Source organism: Vulpes vulpes, chromosome 6, assembly GCF_048418805.1.
Source record: "Vulpes vulpes isolate BD-2025 chromosome 6, VulVul3, whole genome shotgun sequence".
NCBI classification, from domain to species: Eukaryota; Metazoa; Chordata; class Mammalia; order Carnivora; family Canidae; genus Vulpes; species Vulpes vulpes.
Genome location: NC_132785.1, coordinates 8890579 through 8906024, shown reverse-complemented (window position 1 = coordinate 8906024; position 15446 = coordinate 8890579). Strand labels below are relative to the sequence as shown.

The 15446-nt window shown below is 39.8% G+C and overlaps 1 protein-coding gene across 3 annotated transcripts in view; it reads right to left on the bottom strand.

Annotated features, from left to right (window-relative positions):
- The window catches only part of VWA8 (von Willebrand factor A domain containing 8), a 340735-nt gene extending 325546 nt beyond the window's left edge, over positions 1–15189 (bottom strand). The window contains exons 1-2 of one of the 3 annotated variants that reach the window (XM_072760629.1): positions 14926–15189; positions 800–877 (exon numbers count right to left, since the gene is read on the bottom strand). In XM_072760629.1, coding sequence (XP_072616730.1) covers positions 800–877; positions 14926–15085 — 238 coding nt within the window. In that variant the 5' untranslated portion in view covers positions 15086–15189. Of the gene's footprint in view, positions 1–799; positions 878–11607; positions 13838–14925 lie in introns of those variants that run through there. The other 2 variants (XM_072760627.1, XM_072760630.1) reach the window with 2 other exon arrangements.
- Between the last annotated feature and the right edge of the window lie 257 nt (positions 15190–15446).

Here is a 15446-nt window from a genome sequence, read left to right as displayed (position 1 = left end):
AGTGTCTTAAAAGTTAAACAGCCATCCATCCTATGACACATCAATTCAACTCCTAGTTATTTATTCAAGAGAAATGAAAAGTTATGACTACAAGACTTGTACAGGAATGTTCATAGCACCTTATTCATAACAGTCTAAAAATGGAAACCCTCCAAATGTCTATCAACAGAACAGATAAACAAATTGTGGTATATTTATACAATGGAATACTACTCAGCAATTAAAAACAAATCGATAAGCCCGGGAACATGGATGAATTCCAAAATCATTATCTTGTTGGAAAGAAGCCAAATACACACACAGAAAAACTTTATACTATATATAAAACTAAAGAACAGGCAAAGCTAATCCATCATGGTAGAAAAAAAGAACACTGGCTTCCAGAGCAGACCAGAGGGGAAGGAGCACAAAAGAATATTCAGGTGATAAAAGTAATCTTGGTGGTTATATAAGTTTATAAAATTATCAAAATTAACTAAAATGAATATGTAAGATCTGTGCATTTTATTATATGGACATTTTATCCCAACTTAAAAAAAGAAAGAGTAGTACATGAAAAAATAAATGCGTCACTGAAATATTTGAGGGTGAAGTGAAAGGATGTCTGGGATAGGTTTTAAATACTCCAGAAGGAAAAATAGGGGTCATTTAAAAGAAGACTGACATATATCGATAAATGTTAAAACTGAATGACAAGTACATCATGTTTATAATGTTATTTCTAGTTTTGCATATGCTGAAAATTCCCATAATGAAAAGTTAAAAGTTATTCATTCATAAATAAATGACTATTTCTTACTGTAGTTCTGTGGCACGAGTTCTGGGCTCTTAGGAGTTTTCAACTTGTAGGATACATCTCCAATATTAACTGTTTCACCTAAAAAGATAATAAGGAAACACACCATTACAAGAGACAAGAAAACCACACACTATGCTTTTCCCAACCATGACCACCCCAACTATTATAGAAATGTACCACACACCTGTCTGTGTTTGGCCCCATGGACATACCTGTCTACATTAACCACTATGTCCTCAAACTTGTATCCAAAGTATAGATAAAGGAAGCATTGGTGAAATTCACATTTTAAATGCTACATCAGCAAAAAAAGGCAAAGTACAATAGAATTTTATCAACTGGCCTTATTTTGTCATTAATAGCAATACTAGTAAAGTCAACAGCAATACAGAAGGATGTATTTTGTTTAAGATCATCCAAAGCACCCATAAAGTGGCATCTTTAACACAATTTACAACCTTTTTATATCCTTATAGGTTCTTAATTCAACTCTATACAACTTGAAGTTCTCCAGCAATGTAATCCAAAAAGGCCATATTTCTAGGAAAGCTCCAGCCTATATGCCGAGAATTCCTACATGAAACAAGCAAAACAAATTGTGGCAGATTTGGCAAAAGTTCTCACTTCTACATGGTTCTGATTTTGTTTCATAACATTACTGTTTGGTTGATCTTCTAAAGTGCAGGACTAAAACCAAAACAATCCCTGGTTTGCTCTCTCCAAGAGCAAAATAGACATATGATCCCATCTGCACCTGGAACTTCATTTGTAAAAGGCTCAATGACACTTAGAGAAAGTAGCTGTGCAGGGCACTTCGGTGGCTCAGTCAGTCAAGTGTCTACCTTCGGCTCAAGACATAATACCTGAGTCCTGGGATCGACCCTCACATCAAGTTCTCTGCTCAGAGGAGCCTGCATCTCCCTCTCCCTCTACTGCTCCCTGTTTGTGTGCTCACTCGCTCTCTCTCAAATAAGTAATAAATAAATAAAATTTTTTAAAAAGAAAAAGTAGTTGTGCAAAACACAACTTTCAGCATTGCCATCTGTGAGCTAGTTAGGTATCCCAGAGACTAAGGCCTTAAATCACTGTAATAATAACAAAAGCAGCCAACATTTGTTGAATGATTACTATCTTCTAAGTACTTTATGCATTCCCAGAATAACTATGTGAAACAGAGGCTTTACAAATGAAGAAATCTGTAACTCCATGTAAAAAAAAAAAAAAAAAAGATTTTATAGATGAAGAAATATTCTACAGCTATGTGGTAAGTTGAGAGGAAACATCATGTAAAACACAGATATACTTTCTAATACAGAAAACGTGTATATTTAGAGTGTAAATCAGACTTTTCCTCCGAATTAGTCTAGATATCAACTAATACTTAATGAATACTGGCTATTTGGCAAATATTGTTATAGAAATGTCATTTATGTTACTTCATTTATTTTTTTAAAGATTTTATTTATTCATGAGAGACACAGACAGAGAGAGGCACAGACACAGGCAGAGGGAGAAGCGGGCTCCATACAGGGAGCCCAACGTGGGTCTCCAGGATCACGCCCTGGACTGAAGGCGGCGCTAAACCGCTGAGCCACCCGGGCTGCCCTGTGTTACTTCATTTAATCTTAACTCCAAGTAACCTGTGGTTCCCCTGAGTTATTTCCTATAACTGCTGTAGCAGAAACCCCATCTCAAGTTAGCCTAGTAAAAGTCACTGCAGTTTCTGTTGCAGCAGTTACGGGAGGGAGCTTCGGGACCTGCGGGTCATTGAAGAGACCCAGGCCCAGTAACTAGTCCACAGCACGGAGGGAAGGCGGTGGACAAACAGCAGTCACACAAAGTCACACCCCAGGGTAAGTTCACTGAGACACTGCCCCTGGCACCCCTAGATCCGCACCTGGGCCACCACGACCAGAGGACTTTTTCCCCCATTTTCCTTTTGATATTTTTCAGACCTGTAGAAAAGTTGGGAAAGGACCATTTTAAGTTCCAGAAGATCCTTCATCTGTAGTCTAGTCTTCAGATGCATCTTCTAATAAGGACACTGCCCTCAGGTAAACTGTGGAGAACTCTGCATAGTTCCCTGGTGCCTCAAAGTCCTGGGGAGGGCATTTAACTGGCTGAGCCTTGGTTCCCAGCCCTGCTGCTGGGGGCAGGCAGGAGAAAGAGCTGACCCTCTGATTTCCAGGGTAAGGTGGGGGCCGGCCCTGCCTCCTTTCAAGACTTACACCATCAAGGATTCCACCACTTTCTCCCTCTCTCAGCCCCCTCTCCTGTTTCCTTCCTACCTTACCATGACTCCTAATCTTCCTTGCTTGCTCTTCCTCTTCTCCTCAACTTGGTCTTTTCTAAGCCACTTTTCTATTCCACCTACCACATCTCCTTGATGAGCTCTTCCAGTCTTACGCCTTTTAGTGCGACCAGTGTATTACTGGCTCCCAAATTTACATCCCTGGCCCACACCACAGAACTCTATACAGGGAAAGCAACAGACACTGAGATGCCTAGTAGATGCTAAACCTAACATATTCAAAACTGTGCTTCTGATCTTTCCACCAAAATGTGCGATATCCACAATATTCCCCAGTTCTGCTAATGGCAACTTAATTCCTCCAGGGGCTCAGATCAGGAATCTTGCAGCCATTCTTAACTTTTCTCTCTTGCCTCCTCAGAAAATCCCACTTACTCCACTTCTCACCATATTCTCTACCAACATAATGTTGACCCAAGCCAGTTAGGGGTTTATTACTACTTACACTAATTTTATCACTTGAAAAGCATTAACTCTCACCTACTGACAGTTCTCTTGTCTCAACTCTTGCACCCTGCAGTTTATTCTCAACAGAGCAGCCACAGTGATCATAATAAAATAAGTCAAAAAAAAAAAAAAACAGTCAAGTAGTACAAGTTCTCACTCCATCCTCATCTTTGCAGTGGCCCAAAAGGCTGTTCTGCTCTGGCTCCCCCATTTCCTCTCTAACCTCCTCTCCTGCTAGTGTCCTCCCAGCTTACTCTACTCTAGCCACACTGGTCTCCACACTATTCCTTGAACATGTCAGACACATACTCATTTCAGGCTTTTGCACTGGATTTTCCTACTAACTGAAATGTTTTTCCTAAACATATCCATTTATTGATCAGGGCCCCAGCAAAAGCGGATGCTACATTCAAACTGAGTAACTAAGGAGAGTATAATAAAAGAATAAAAGAGAGTATAATAAAAGTATAATAAAAGAACTTGTGAAAGTGGGACAGTGTTTAAGAAAGCCAGCAAAGATAGTGCAAGTATCCTGGGCTAGTGACAACAGAAAGCTATTGCCACCCTCCCCCTGAAGGGGCCTAGTGGAATCAGAAGGGGAGAGAGAGCAAACAGAGAGAGTGAGAGTACTTAGAAAGCTTCTTAAAAGGAGCTGTGACCTTTTGTGTAGGAACACAGCAAATCTACAGTGGTGACGTGGCAACGTAGAAGAGGGGGGATTAAACATGAAACAAAAATTGACAGAACTAAAAGTAGAACTATGTAAATCCATCATCATTCTTGAGTATTTTACTATATCTCAGTAACTGATGGAAGAGTGAGAAAAAGAAATAGAAAGATATAAAAGTAAGAATAATGATTTCTCAGCCTTTGGCTAAGATTAATTAGAAAACAGAATAAGGGATCCCTGGGTGGCACAGTGGTTTAGCACCTGCCTTTGGCCCAGGGCGCGATCCTGGAGACCCGGGATTGAATCCCACGTCGGGCTCCCTGCATGGAGCCTGCTTCTCCCTCTGCCTGTGTCTCTGCCTCTCTCTCTCTCTCTCTCTCTCTCTCTGTATGTGTGTGTGTGACTATCATGAATAAATAAATAAAATCTTAAAAAAAAAATTCTAATGATTTAAAAAAAAAAAAAAAAAGAAAACAGAATAAGGGGGCAGCCTGGGTAGCTCAGCGGTTGGAGACCCGGGATCGAGTCCCACGTCGGGCTCCCTGCATGGGGCCTGCTTCTCCCTCTGCCTGTGTCTCTGCCTTTCTCTCTGTGTGTCTCTCATGAATAAATAAATAAAATCTTAAAAAAAGAAAACAGAATAAGGAAGACCTGAAAACACTATTAAACACTCAACATAAATGACCTTTACTGAACACTACACCCAATGAGGACAGAATGCATTTTTTTTTAAATACACATGAAACATTCACCAACTAGATCTTAGGCTGGACCACAAAGCAAATCTTTAAACATGTCAAAGGACTGAAATCATACAAAGTATGTTTTCTGATCAAAATGGAATTAACTGGAAATCAATAACAAAAAGATACCTGGAAAGTCTTTAAACATTTGCAAATCAAGCAAAAGGCATCTAAAAAATCTAAAGAAGCAATCACAATGGAAATCAGATTTGTTAAGAAATAAGGTAGTGATCAATTAGTCATATCTGCTGTAGGCAAAGAGGAAAATGACATTTGCCTTTCCAGCCTCAATGTTGGTATTCTTGGCCACCTTTTGTTACCATGCTATGCTTTTCCTGAATCACCTAATCTATGCCAATAGCCCAACTTTGACCTCTGTACAACTAAAGTCTTAAATGTCTCCTTTGGATCAGATCTCTCTCCTGAGTTCCATACCGATCAGTAGGCTACTGGACACATTACTTACATATTCCAGGATACCTCAACTTTAGCATGAGAAAAACAGAACTCTAGATTTTCTGTTGTGTGTTCTCCAACCAGCCTCAACCAACTCTACCTCTTTTATTCCCATCTCAGTGACTGATGCTTTATTCCCTGGCCTGAAAAGCCTATCCCTCTCTCACACCCCTTTTCCTTCAGACAACTACTCTTCAAATATCCTTATCTCCTCACTGAACTTATCCTATCTTTTCCTTCTGCACACTCTCCACCTCCATCAAGAGTCCCACTCCTGTCTTTCTGCTAGCATAGTACCTGGTTCATGTTTCTCACACTGTATTACAATTATCAACTATTGTTCTTCTACAATAATTGTCTGTAGAGTGCATACTTTCTAAGGGTACAGAGCACAGCAGTCTTAAGAAATCAGTTTTTCAGATCCTCACTTCCATGTGTTCTTCCCTAACACTGAACTGAGAATGGGCCCTACAGGTTCTCCATTCCCACAGGCCTTTTCAGGAGCCTCCCATGTATTTTACCATGGTGGACGGTGCATTGCTCCAGTGGGCTAAACAAATGAGGCATAGAACATTATGGTTTGGGAAAAGTCTCTTTTAAAGACTATTCAAATCAACATTCACCTGCCTAGGAATACTTTTCCATGTCTTATATATTCCTACTAAAAGTGAAGAACAGCTTTAGAAATGACTGGACTATTTTGGCCTGTGTCAAATAGAGTACATTGCAGAGCAGAGACGTGAGAGTTAATATTGTCAAATAATCCAAGCTGGGAGAGTTCAGAGTACAAAGCAAAGAAAGCTTCAAAAACTGGCTCTTCACATATTAAAGGTAAGCTGTTTTTTCAGCTTTTCTCAATACTTCTCTTGAGAACATACTGTTCACACACACACACACACACACACAAAGGCATCTCTGAACATCTGAAGCAGTACATATGATTGATGCTGATCCATTTTAATGTAACTGAAATAGTTTTCAATACTACCAAAATTTTCACAGTACACTGGATAAAAACCACAGAAAGAACTTTTAAATGTTTCTTTCAGGTCGGATGTTTATCTTCCAAAAAGGTAGTTAAGAATTTATTCTCAAATGTTACCATGAAATATTCATTCCAATTATAGTCATTCCTCATCTTACAAAACGGTTCTTTTCTCTTACTATGAAAATGTTCTGTACTAGCTTCTGAACCAGTGAGTTTTCATTTCACTAAGTACAATGTCTTAAGTTTGATCAGGAGTCTAAACAAACTGATGAATTTATTTCTGATGTTTATACATGACTTTAATTGTTCTCTAAAGCCCACATACAAAGTTCATTACACATTTAACAGATAATATCATGCCTTCTACCATAGTCCTCATTACATAAATAATTTATTTTAACTGCTGTTATATTATTTATTATAAATTATTAAAGAACAAAATTGCATTACCCTATATCATGAAACAGGTAATTTAAATATGTAACCACTAGACTCCTTTATTCTTATCTTTAATGTATTTAGTAATCAAGCCTATAAAATGTGGCCCGTAATTCACTCAGTGGCTTTTAAAACATTCTCTAAAATATATATTAACATTCATTCGAATTGAAAGGAAAAATACTTTTTTTCTGTCATAAAGTCTAATTTAGCTGATTGAATTCATAGTTACAGATCACTTTGTTTAATTATGAAAACTAAAATTTGATGAAAAATTAAACAGGTGATAAAAGCATTTTCTCAAAAAAATACTGTATTGGCAAAGGTACACTGAATGAAGGGTTTTAATTTTATCAACTCTTTCTGATGAGACTAAACAAGCAGCCTCTTTGTGCGGAAATAACCATAGCCATTTGATAAATTTTGGTAAAGGCGTTCTACTACTGATCCTCCCAGAAACCGAGGCAAGAGTGATTCTAGTGGCTAGGTCAGTGACTCTACTTACAAGTCAAGTGGCATCCAATTCTTTGCTATGAACAAAACTGAAAGGCTATAATTAAGTTGTCAAATAAAATAACATTTTTGAAAATCAACATTTTGTTTTGGCTCAGACCTAAAAAAGTCTGCAAAGAACTGAGTGATATTGGTATATCAAAATTATTTACATTGCAGTAATAATAATATTCAGTTAGGGACTATTAATTACACTAATTAATATTTAACTGGGGGAAAGCACCACTCATGTTATTAATAGGTCTGTTTCCACAAAATTTTAGGTTTTTTAGAAATTTGAAACATATTGATATTCTTTTGAACTGTGCTTTAATAATTGTAATGATAGATATGTTTGAACATTAGATATTTTTGTTGCAGAAAAATATGATAAAGACAAAACATTTCAAGAAAAAATATTAAGATAAAATTATGAGGAGTAAGTGTAATTGAAATACAAATTCAAGGAGATAAAAAATGCAAACTTTCTGACAGTTAAGTAAGAACTTTTTATCTATTTTTCAAAACAGAGATAGTTTAACAAATTACTAGGATATTCTGATTCCAATTAAAAGATATACTTTGACTTGTTAACAATCTTTGTTTTAAATGTCAATATTTACAACATAGTGGAAAACACCATACTCTGCAACTATCTATCCTTGTCAGGAAAATTTCTAGATATCAACTTCAAAATATACAAAGGGATACATGTTTGCTAAGTCCTTTTAGGAGATAAGTGAGAAAAATGTTTGAAGATCACTGTTCGGTCTAAAAATTCTGTGGGCAGGGCCTAGGTTTTAATGATCTTTGTACTCACAGTGCGAAAAGTAATATATTAAACCAAGTAGGTATTCCATAAATGTTTGATAAATGAATAAATGAAAGATTATATCTTTTAATTAAATCCTGTTTTCTTAATTGGGTACTGTTTTAAGCCCTGTTTCACTGATTTTCTGCATTCTTTGGTAACAATCTCTCTTCCAAAATGCTCACAAAGAGCATTCATTTAAATGAAGTAGTGAGTATTAATCCATAGGGGAATGGAGATACTGATCATAACACAATAGGTAACATAACTTTGGCAGAAGAAACTAACATATACCTTTCCTCAAATATACTATTTTGGTTAAGTGCAATAATTTTTTTTTAAAGATTTTAGTTAATAATATAAGATATTCATTATGGAAACTGTTGGAATAACTAGAAGGAATTAACAAGTACAGACTTACAGAATAGGCTGCTTAACATTTAATTACATTTATTATTACAAATAATGCAAAAAAAAAAAAGCACACATAACTCAGATTAACCTAAGTCTCTGTATAGCACAAACTATCACACAGATACTGCTACCAATAAACTGATAGATATTTTATTCAGGCATGGTAGGTTGGACTTGAAAATGAAAAGCCCTGAAAAGAATCCAAAAGATAAAACCCTCCAAATAAAGTTAAATTTAAGGCTCATTTAGAGTAATAAGGCTCGCTTTTTTCACTTGCAATGCTCCTAATTTAAAGGAATTTCCCAAAGATTTGTAGGAAAATAATTTCTATATTCAAACAATAATAGTATCTTTTAAATAACACTTATTCTTGTACAAACCCCTTTGGATATTATGTACTTGATGTTTAGCAGACAGCTATTTTGTTTTACCTGCTCAATATTATTTTCCCGTTGGACAAAAGAATTCCTCACTCTAGTGGGGAAGCTCAACCCATTTGGTTTAGGTAGAGTACCACTCATCCCACCTTTTACCCCTGCACCAAAACCTCCAGAAGTAAGTATCCTGCCCAACCCTTGACAGAACATTCCACCATCTGGCCACAATGATTGGTTTAGAGATGGGCACCCAAGGTTGGCCAATAATTGTTCTCACAAGGATTTTTGTCAGAGCTCACAGGAAAAGATATTCTCTCTTCTTCTAACAGTGTGAAATGTAAGGACAATCAAAACCTGGGGCTGTCAGTAAGGCTCTCACTGCTACCACTTGAAGAAATCCTGGCAGATGTTGAGACCAATACATCAAAAAGTAAATCCAGGGATCCCTGGGTGGCGCAGCGGTTTGGCGCCTGCCTTTGGCCCAGGGCACGATCCGGGAGACCCTGGATCGAATCCCACGTCGGGTTCCCGGTGCATGGAGCCTGCTTCTCCCTCTGCCTGTGTCTCTGCCTCTCTCTCTCTCTCTCTCTGTGTGATTATCATAAATAAATAAAAATTAAAAAAAAAAAAAAAAAAAAAAAACAAAAACAAAAAGTAAATCCAACAAATGGAGAGTGGATAGTGGGGGAACAGTGGGGAAAGGCAGAGAGAACCCAATCCCTAAGGATGTTTGAACATCCCACATCTAGTCTGCAACCACTGGACCTACCTCTCACCTATGTGAACCATATTTTTCTATGCATGTTTTCCCCTGAGGGAAGGGAATAACTCTTGGTTAAGAATCACTGATTTAGTGTACCTTTTTTTTTTTTTTAAGTACAAAACTTAGACCCAAGAGAAAACCAAATTTATTCACAATTTCCAGATTAATCTGCATGTTCCTACCACAGGTCTTCCCAACGATTTATTAGATTATAATTGCTGGGGGATTTTACTGCTAAATGCTTATCATAGAAAGGTCACAATGCCCTCAGAGTCAAAATAGCCTGCTCCAGGTTCAAAGTAGTTAATAATTTCCCCAAAGTTCAATACCTAGTAAACACAGAGCTAAGACTTGAACCATAGTATAGTTTTTCCCTTTACACTGCATTTCTCAGTTGAAGCAAGAGTTCTCTATTTCCCCTCACCAGAGTCATTAATTCTATTGTAGCCCAAGAATAAAATCTTAAAATCACAAAAAAAAAAATGATTTCTGGATGGATATCTATTGCACTTTTTATATATTTAAAAAATAGACAACCTGTAGCATCTGACTGGCTCAGTCAGTAGAGCATCTGACTCTTCATCTCAGGATTGTGAGTTCAAGCCCACACTGGGTGTAGAGATTACTTAGAAAAAATAAAAATAAAAATAAACATCCTGAATGTCCAAGAATGGGAAACTGGTACAATAAATTATATGGATAAATAGAAGAGCTTAATATCCACCTAAAATAATCATGTATGGCAATATTTATCACTGCTAATATGCTCACAATGAGTGAGAATTATAAAATATACATTATCCCACTTTTTAAAAAGAAATGTGTATCTGTACAAATATATGTATTTTTGAATGTCTAATAATATTAACAATAAAAAGTTGACAATTATGACTTTGCATGGGAGAATTAGTCCTTAGGGGATTTATATTTCACTTTTTTATTTTTTTTTAATTTTTATTTATTTATGATAGTCACAGAGAGAGAGAGAGAGAGAGAGAGAGAGAGAGAGAGGCAGAGACACAGGCAGAGGGAGAAGCAGGCTCCATGCACCGGGAGCCCGACGTGGGATTTGATCCCGGGTCTCCAGGATCGTGCCCTGGACCAAAGGCAGGCGCCAAACCACTGCGCCACCCAGGGATCCCTATATTTCACTTTTCTAAAATGAGCAAAAATTTCTTCTACGAAAAGTATTTTTAAGTATTTCTTTTTAAAAAAAAAAAAAGATTTTATTATTTATTCATGAGAGACAGAAACATAGAGGGAAAAAGCAGGCTCCTCACAGGGAGCCCGATGCAAGACTGGATCCCGAGACCGAGATCACACACTGAGCCAAAGGTAGACAGACGCTCAACCCCTGAGCCACCCAGGCGTCCCTATTCAACCACATTTAAAAAGCAGAAGAAAGAAAAATTGTGCTAAAGAAAGCAATCAAAAAAGATTTAAGTGGATGAATGAGCTTCCAATTGCTGCTGTCACAAATGACCACAAACTTGGTATCTTCAAACAACATAATTTAATCTCTTACAGTTCTGGAGGGCAGAAGTACAAAATCGGTCCCAGGAGTATAAACTCAAGGAATGGGGAGACATTCACCTCATTCATCTGTATGAGCCAGAAGTCTGATGCAAATGACTTGTCAATATTAGTCATGTATCCAGTAAATCTGAAAAGCTCTGGTAATACATCTTTATATTATGTTTTCTTTTTTTTTTATGTTTTCATTTTTTATGCACACGACTGTGTAATATCAGAGCAATACAATATTAGTATTAACCATTTTAGTGTGTACCACTTTTTTTTTTTTTTTTTGCTTCATTGAATTGTTTGGTACCTCCAATTAAATGAAAGAAACATAACTTGGATCTTTCCCATCACAGAGTAGGACTTCAAGTTCTCACCTTGAAAGATGAAAGAAGGTGCTGATTCCTACCACGCCTTCATCAATTGTAGGAAATATCCTTTATTTCTGAAGTTTTTATTTTCATTATGAATTGTTGGTGTGTGTTATCACAAGCTTTGTATCTGTTGTTATTTCTTGATCAAAAAAAATTTTTAAGTACAGCGGACATATAATAGTACATTAGTCCAACATAAGGAGTCAACAATTATATACATTATGTAATGCTTAGCATATGAAGTACAGTTATCATGCATCACACAAAAAAATTATCACAATATTATTGATTATATTCTTTAACTGTATTTTTCATCCCTGTGGCTCATTTGTTATGTAATAAATATTTCTTTAAACAAATTTATTTCATACACAAAGTCATAAAGACAGTGAATCCTTTTAATAACAATGTTGTTAAATGACAGCACTAAACATATTATGGTGGATTTATACAGGTATGTTTCCAAGTTTATCACTTGATCTTGCTCCATGGTATATCTAAACCTGTTTAATATCAGAATCCTACTGAACCAACCTGTTTGGCTCCATCCATGAGAACACCAATAATCTTTATTGAAAACTTTTTACAGTAGCTTACCTCCTTGTAAGCCTCTTTGTTCCTAAAACTAAGAGACAATACGAACTGAAGTGTAAAGAGGTATTAAAAATTTATAAATTGTGGATACTTGAACTATCCAATAGCAAAGGATAAAAAGCAGTGGGTTTGGGGATTTTTTTTTTAACATAAAAGACCCCCTCTTCCATCTGCTTACCAGGCTTTGTTAAGCTCCTATCTTAAAGACCCACAAGGCAATTCCAGCCTCTTCTGCTCCTTCTATGTATAAATTTTAGCATTATGAGTCACTGAGTGCTCATTATGTACAAAACGTTGACAGGCACCAAAAGGAATATAAAGATAAGTAAGACATACATACATTCCAGGAGACAAGAACAGTATACCATGTGAATCTATTGTTTCTGTACCTTGTTGCTCTTTTTTCCAAACTACTAATGAGCAAGGTCAATTACACAGAGAAATGAGTTACTGACACAGACAGGCGAGTTACTGGTCACATGTGTCTATGCAGCTGGGAGCATCTCCCCAACCTAAACTGTAACTGATTACAGCATAGTGCTATTTGTGGTTTTATTTTATCTGTGTATGACCTCTGGTTCAAAATGAGACATTCCAACCTTGATGGCCAACATTATGTCCGCGGATAGCCAAGAGCCTGCCTCCTGTTTACCTGGCTCTCCATTTTTTTTTTAATAGAGCCCACATCTCTGGTGAGGATCCAATGGCACTGATCCACAGTCCTCCTTCCTTCAACTTTGCAACAGCAAGACAAGTAAGTTTAGCACAATTTACTCCCTGTGGTCTGATCCTGCCAAGGTCAGTGACTGAGTCTAAGAAGTTAATATGTTGTCTGTAATGTGTTCATGAGTCTCACATTTGAAGCAAACCCTGCACTTTGATTTGCTGGACATAATTTTTTAAGTTCGTATGAATTAACTTTTTTCCATATGCCTACTCAACTAGTTCTAACAATTCTAGACCTAAAGTGACTGGTTTCATTTCACCTAAAGCCAAGGAAACGGAATAACTCTTGTAGCTGAAAATGAATATACTAAGAATCATAAAGAAATTAACTTTTATTGAACATTAATATGTGGCAGGAATTATATGAATCAAATCCTCACAACAATCCTATCAAATATACTCTCCTTACCCTCATTTTACAGTTAAGAAAACTAGGACACAAAAGTAAGCCACCCACCCTCAAGTCTCCATATCCAGACGGTGCAAAAATGGACTTCAACTCATTTAACTCCAAAGCCCAAGTTACAGATTATGCTGCACTTCTACCCTTGTCCTCTCTGCTTTCTAAGACAAAGAAGCAACAAACAAAAACCTCTATCAAACAAACACCCTAGAGTCAAAATAAGTGGTAAAGAGGCAGAATTTGAAATCACAACTCTACACAGGAAAAAGAAAAAAAAAAACACATTTGTTCAATGAATGAATGAATGAATGAATGAAAGAAATGTATGGGACCTAATGAATGAATGAAGGGAATGTATGGGACCTAAACTTCACCACAATGAAAATGATTGGGGCGGATTGGAAGACAGACAAGGAAACCTGCAACTTCCTAGTAAAAACCTCCATTATTCTAAGCAACAATGACACTGGCAAAACATTGCCTCCAATCACCTTGCCATTCAAGAGCCACAACACACATCCCTCTCCTTAAAGAGCACAAATGCTGACTCCGACATAAAACCAAACCAAACCAAACCAAAACAAGATTCCTAAAACCAGCTCTGGTGGATGCAAACAAACAAACCAACCACACACACACAAAAAAAACACAAAACAAAGCAAAAGAAACACCAAAAAGCTGAGCTTAGAAATCAGAGCACTGATTCTACAGCTGTCACTAGTTAGGGGAGTGATCGCCTCCAACACACTTTTTCTCTTCTGAGTACCTGAGTCTCAGGTACTCAACTGTGCACTCATGAGTCTTAAAATTAAGTTGTGGGGCACCTGAGTGGCTCAGCAGTGGAGCACCTGCCTGCAGCCCAGGATGTGACCCTGAAGACCCGGGATCGAGTCCCACGTCGGGCTCCCTGCATGGAGCCTGCTTCTCCCTCTGCCCGTGTCTCTGCCTCTCTCTGTCTCTCTCTGTCTCTCTCTGTCTTAAATAAATAAATAAATAAATAAATAAATAAATAAATAAATAAATAAAATCTTTAAAAATAAAAAAATACATAAAACCAAGTTGTGACTTTCAGCTCTAACAAGATGTGAGCGCCGTGAGAAAGGAAAGCCCCCTGGAAAATTCAGAAAGGCTTGCGTTATACATTTAAAACACTGCAACGATGGGACGGATCCTCGGCGAGAAGGGGTGCACCTGCCGAGCCGACACTAGCCCGGGCGGGAAGAGGACGCAGCCCGGCCCCCAGGCCGCCGACACTCGGAGGGCAAGGTCAAGCCCGGGTCTCAACGACTCCCGAGGGCTGCGGGCTGCCTTCACCCCAAACCGGCATCGGGGGCACGGCGGCCGCGGCGGGGAGGGGAGTGCACTACCCCGGGTCACCCCCGGGTCACCCCCGGGCTGCAGGAGGAGGCCCGGAGAGCGCAGGCGCGCGGCCCCGCGTCACACAGCACCGGCAGCGAGAGGCGGCCGCGAGCCTCGGGGTCCCGGCTTCCCGCGCTTCCCGCGCTTCCCGCGCATCCCGCGCATCCCGCGCGGTGCTCCTCCCCAGGCCAGGCAGCAGGGGGAGGGGTGCGGAGGAGCGCGGGGCGTCGCGGGGTTACCTGTGTCGGCCCCCGCCCCGGCCTGCAGCAGTCGGACCTCCGCCCGCCCGGCGCCGCCGGGCCCGCCCCGCACCACCTGCCGCAGGAGCAGCCGCACGCGCCGCGCCGCCGGGCCGCCGGGGCCGCCGGGCGCGCCGAGGAGCAGGAGCCGGGACTGCATGGCCGCCGCGGGGAGGGGGAAGGGGCGGGGGGCGGAGCTGCGGCGGCCGGGGAGCGGGTCCCCGGCGAGCGGCGTCCGGGACCGGGCAGCGGAGGCGGCGCGGCGAGAGGGACCGGAAGCGGCGCCGAGTCCGCCGGAAACTCCTTCCCCCCGGCGCCGCGGGCTCGGCCGTGTGGGGCCCGTGCGGGCGCAGGACCCCGCGGAGCGCGAACCCCGGGAGCCCGCCCGCGGCGCCGGGAAGCCGGGCTGCGGGGCTCGCCTCGCGCACCTGCGAGCGCTCACCTGCCTCCGCCCGGCCGGCCTCGCTCGGTCCCCTGCAGGCCCGCAAACCGGGTCCGGGTGGGTGGGGGTGGGGGACGCC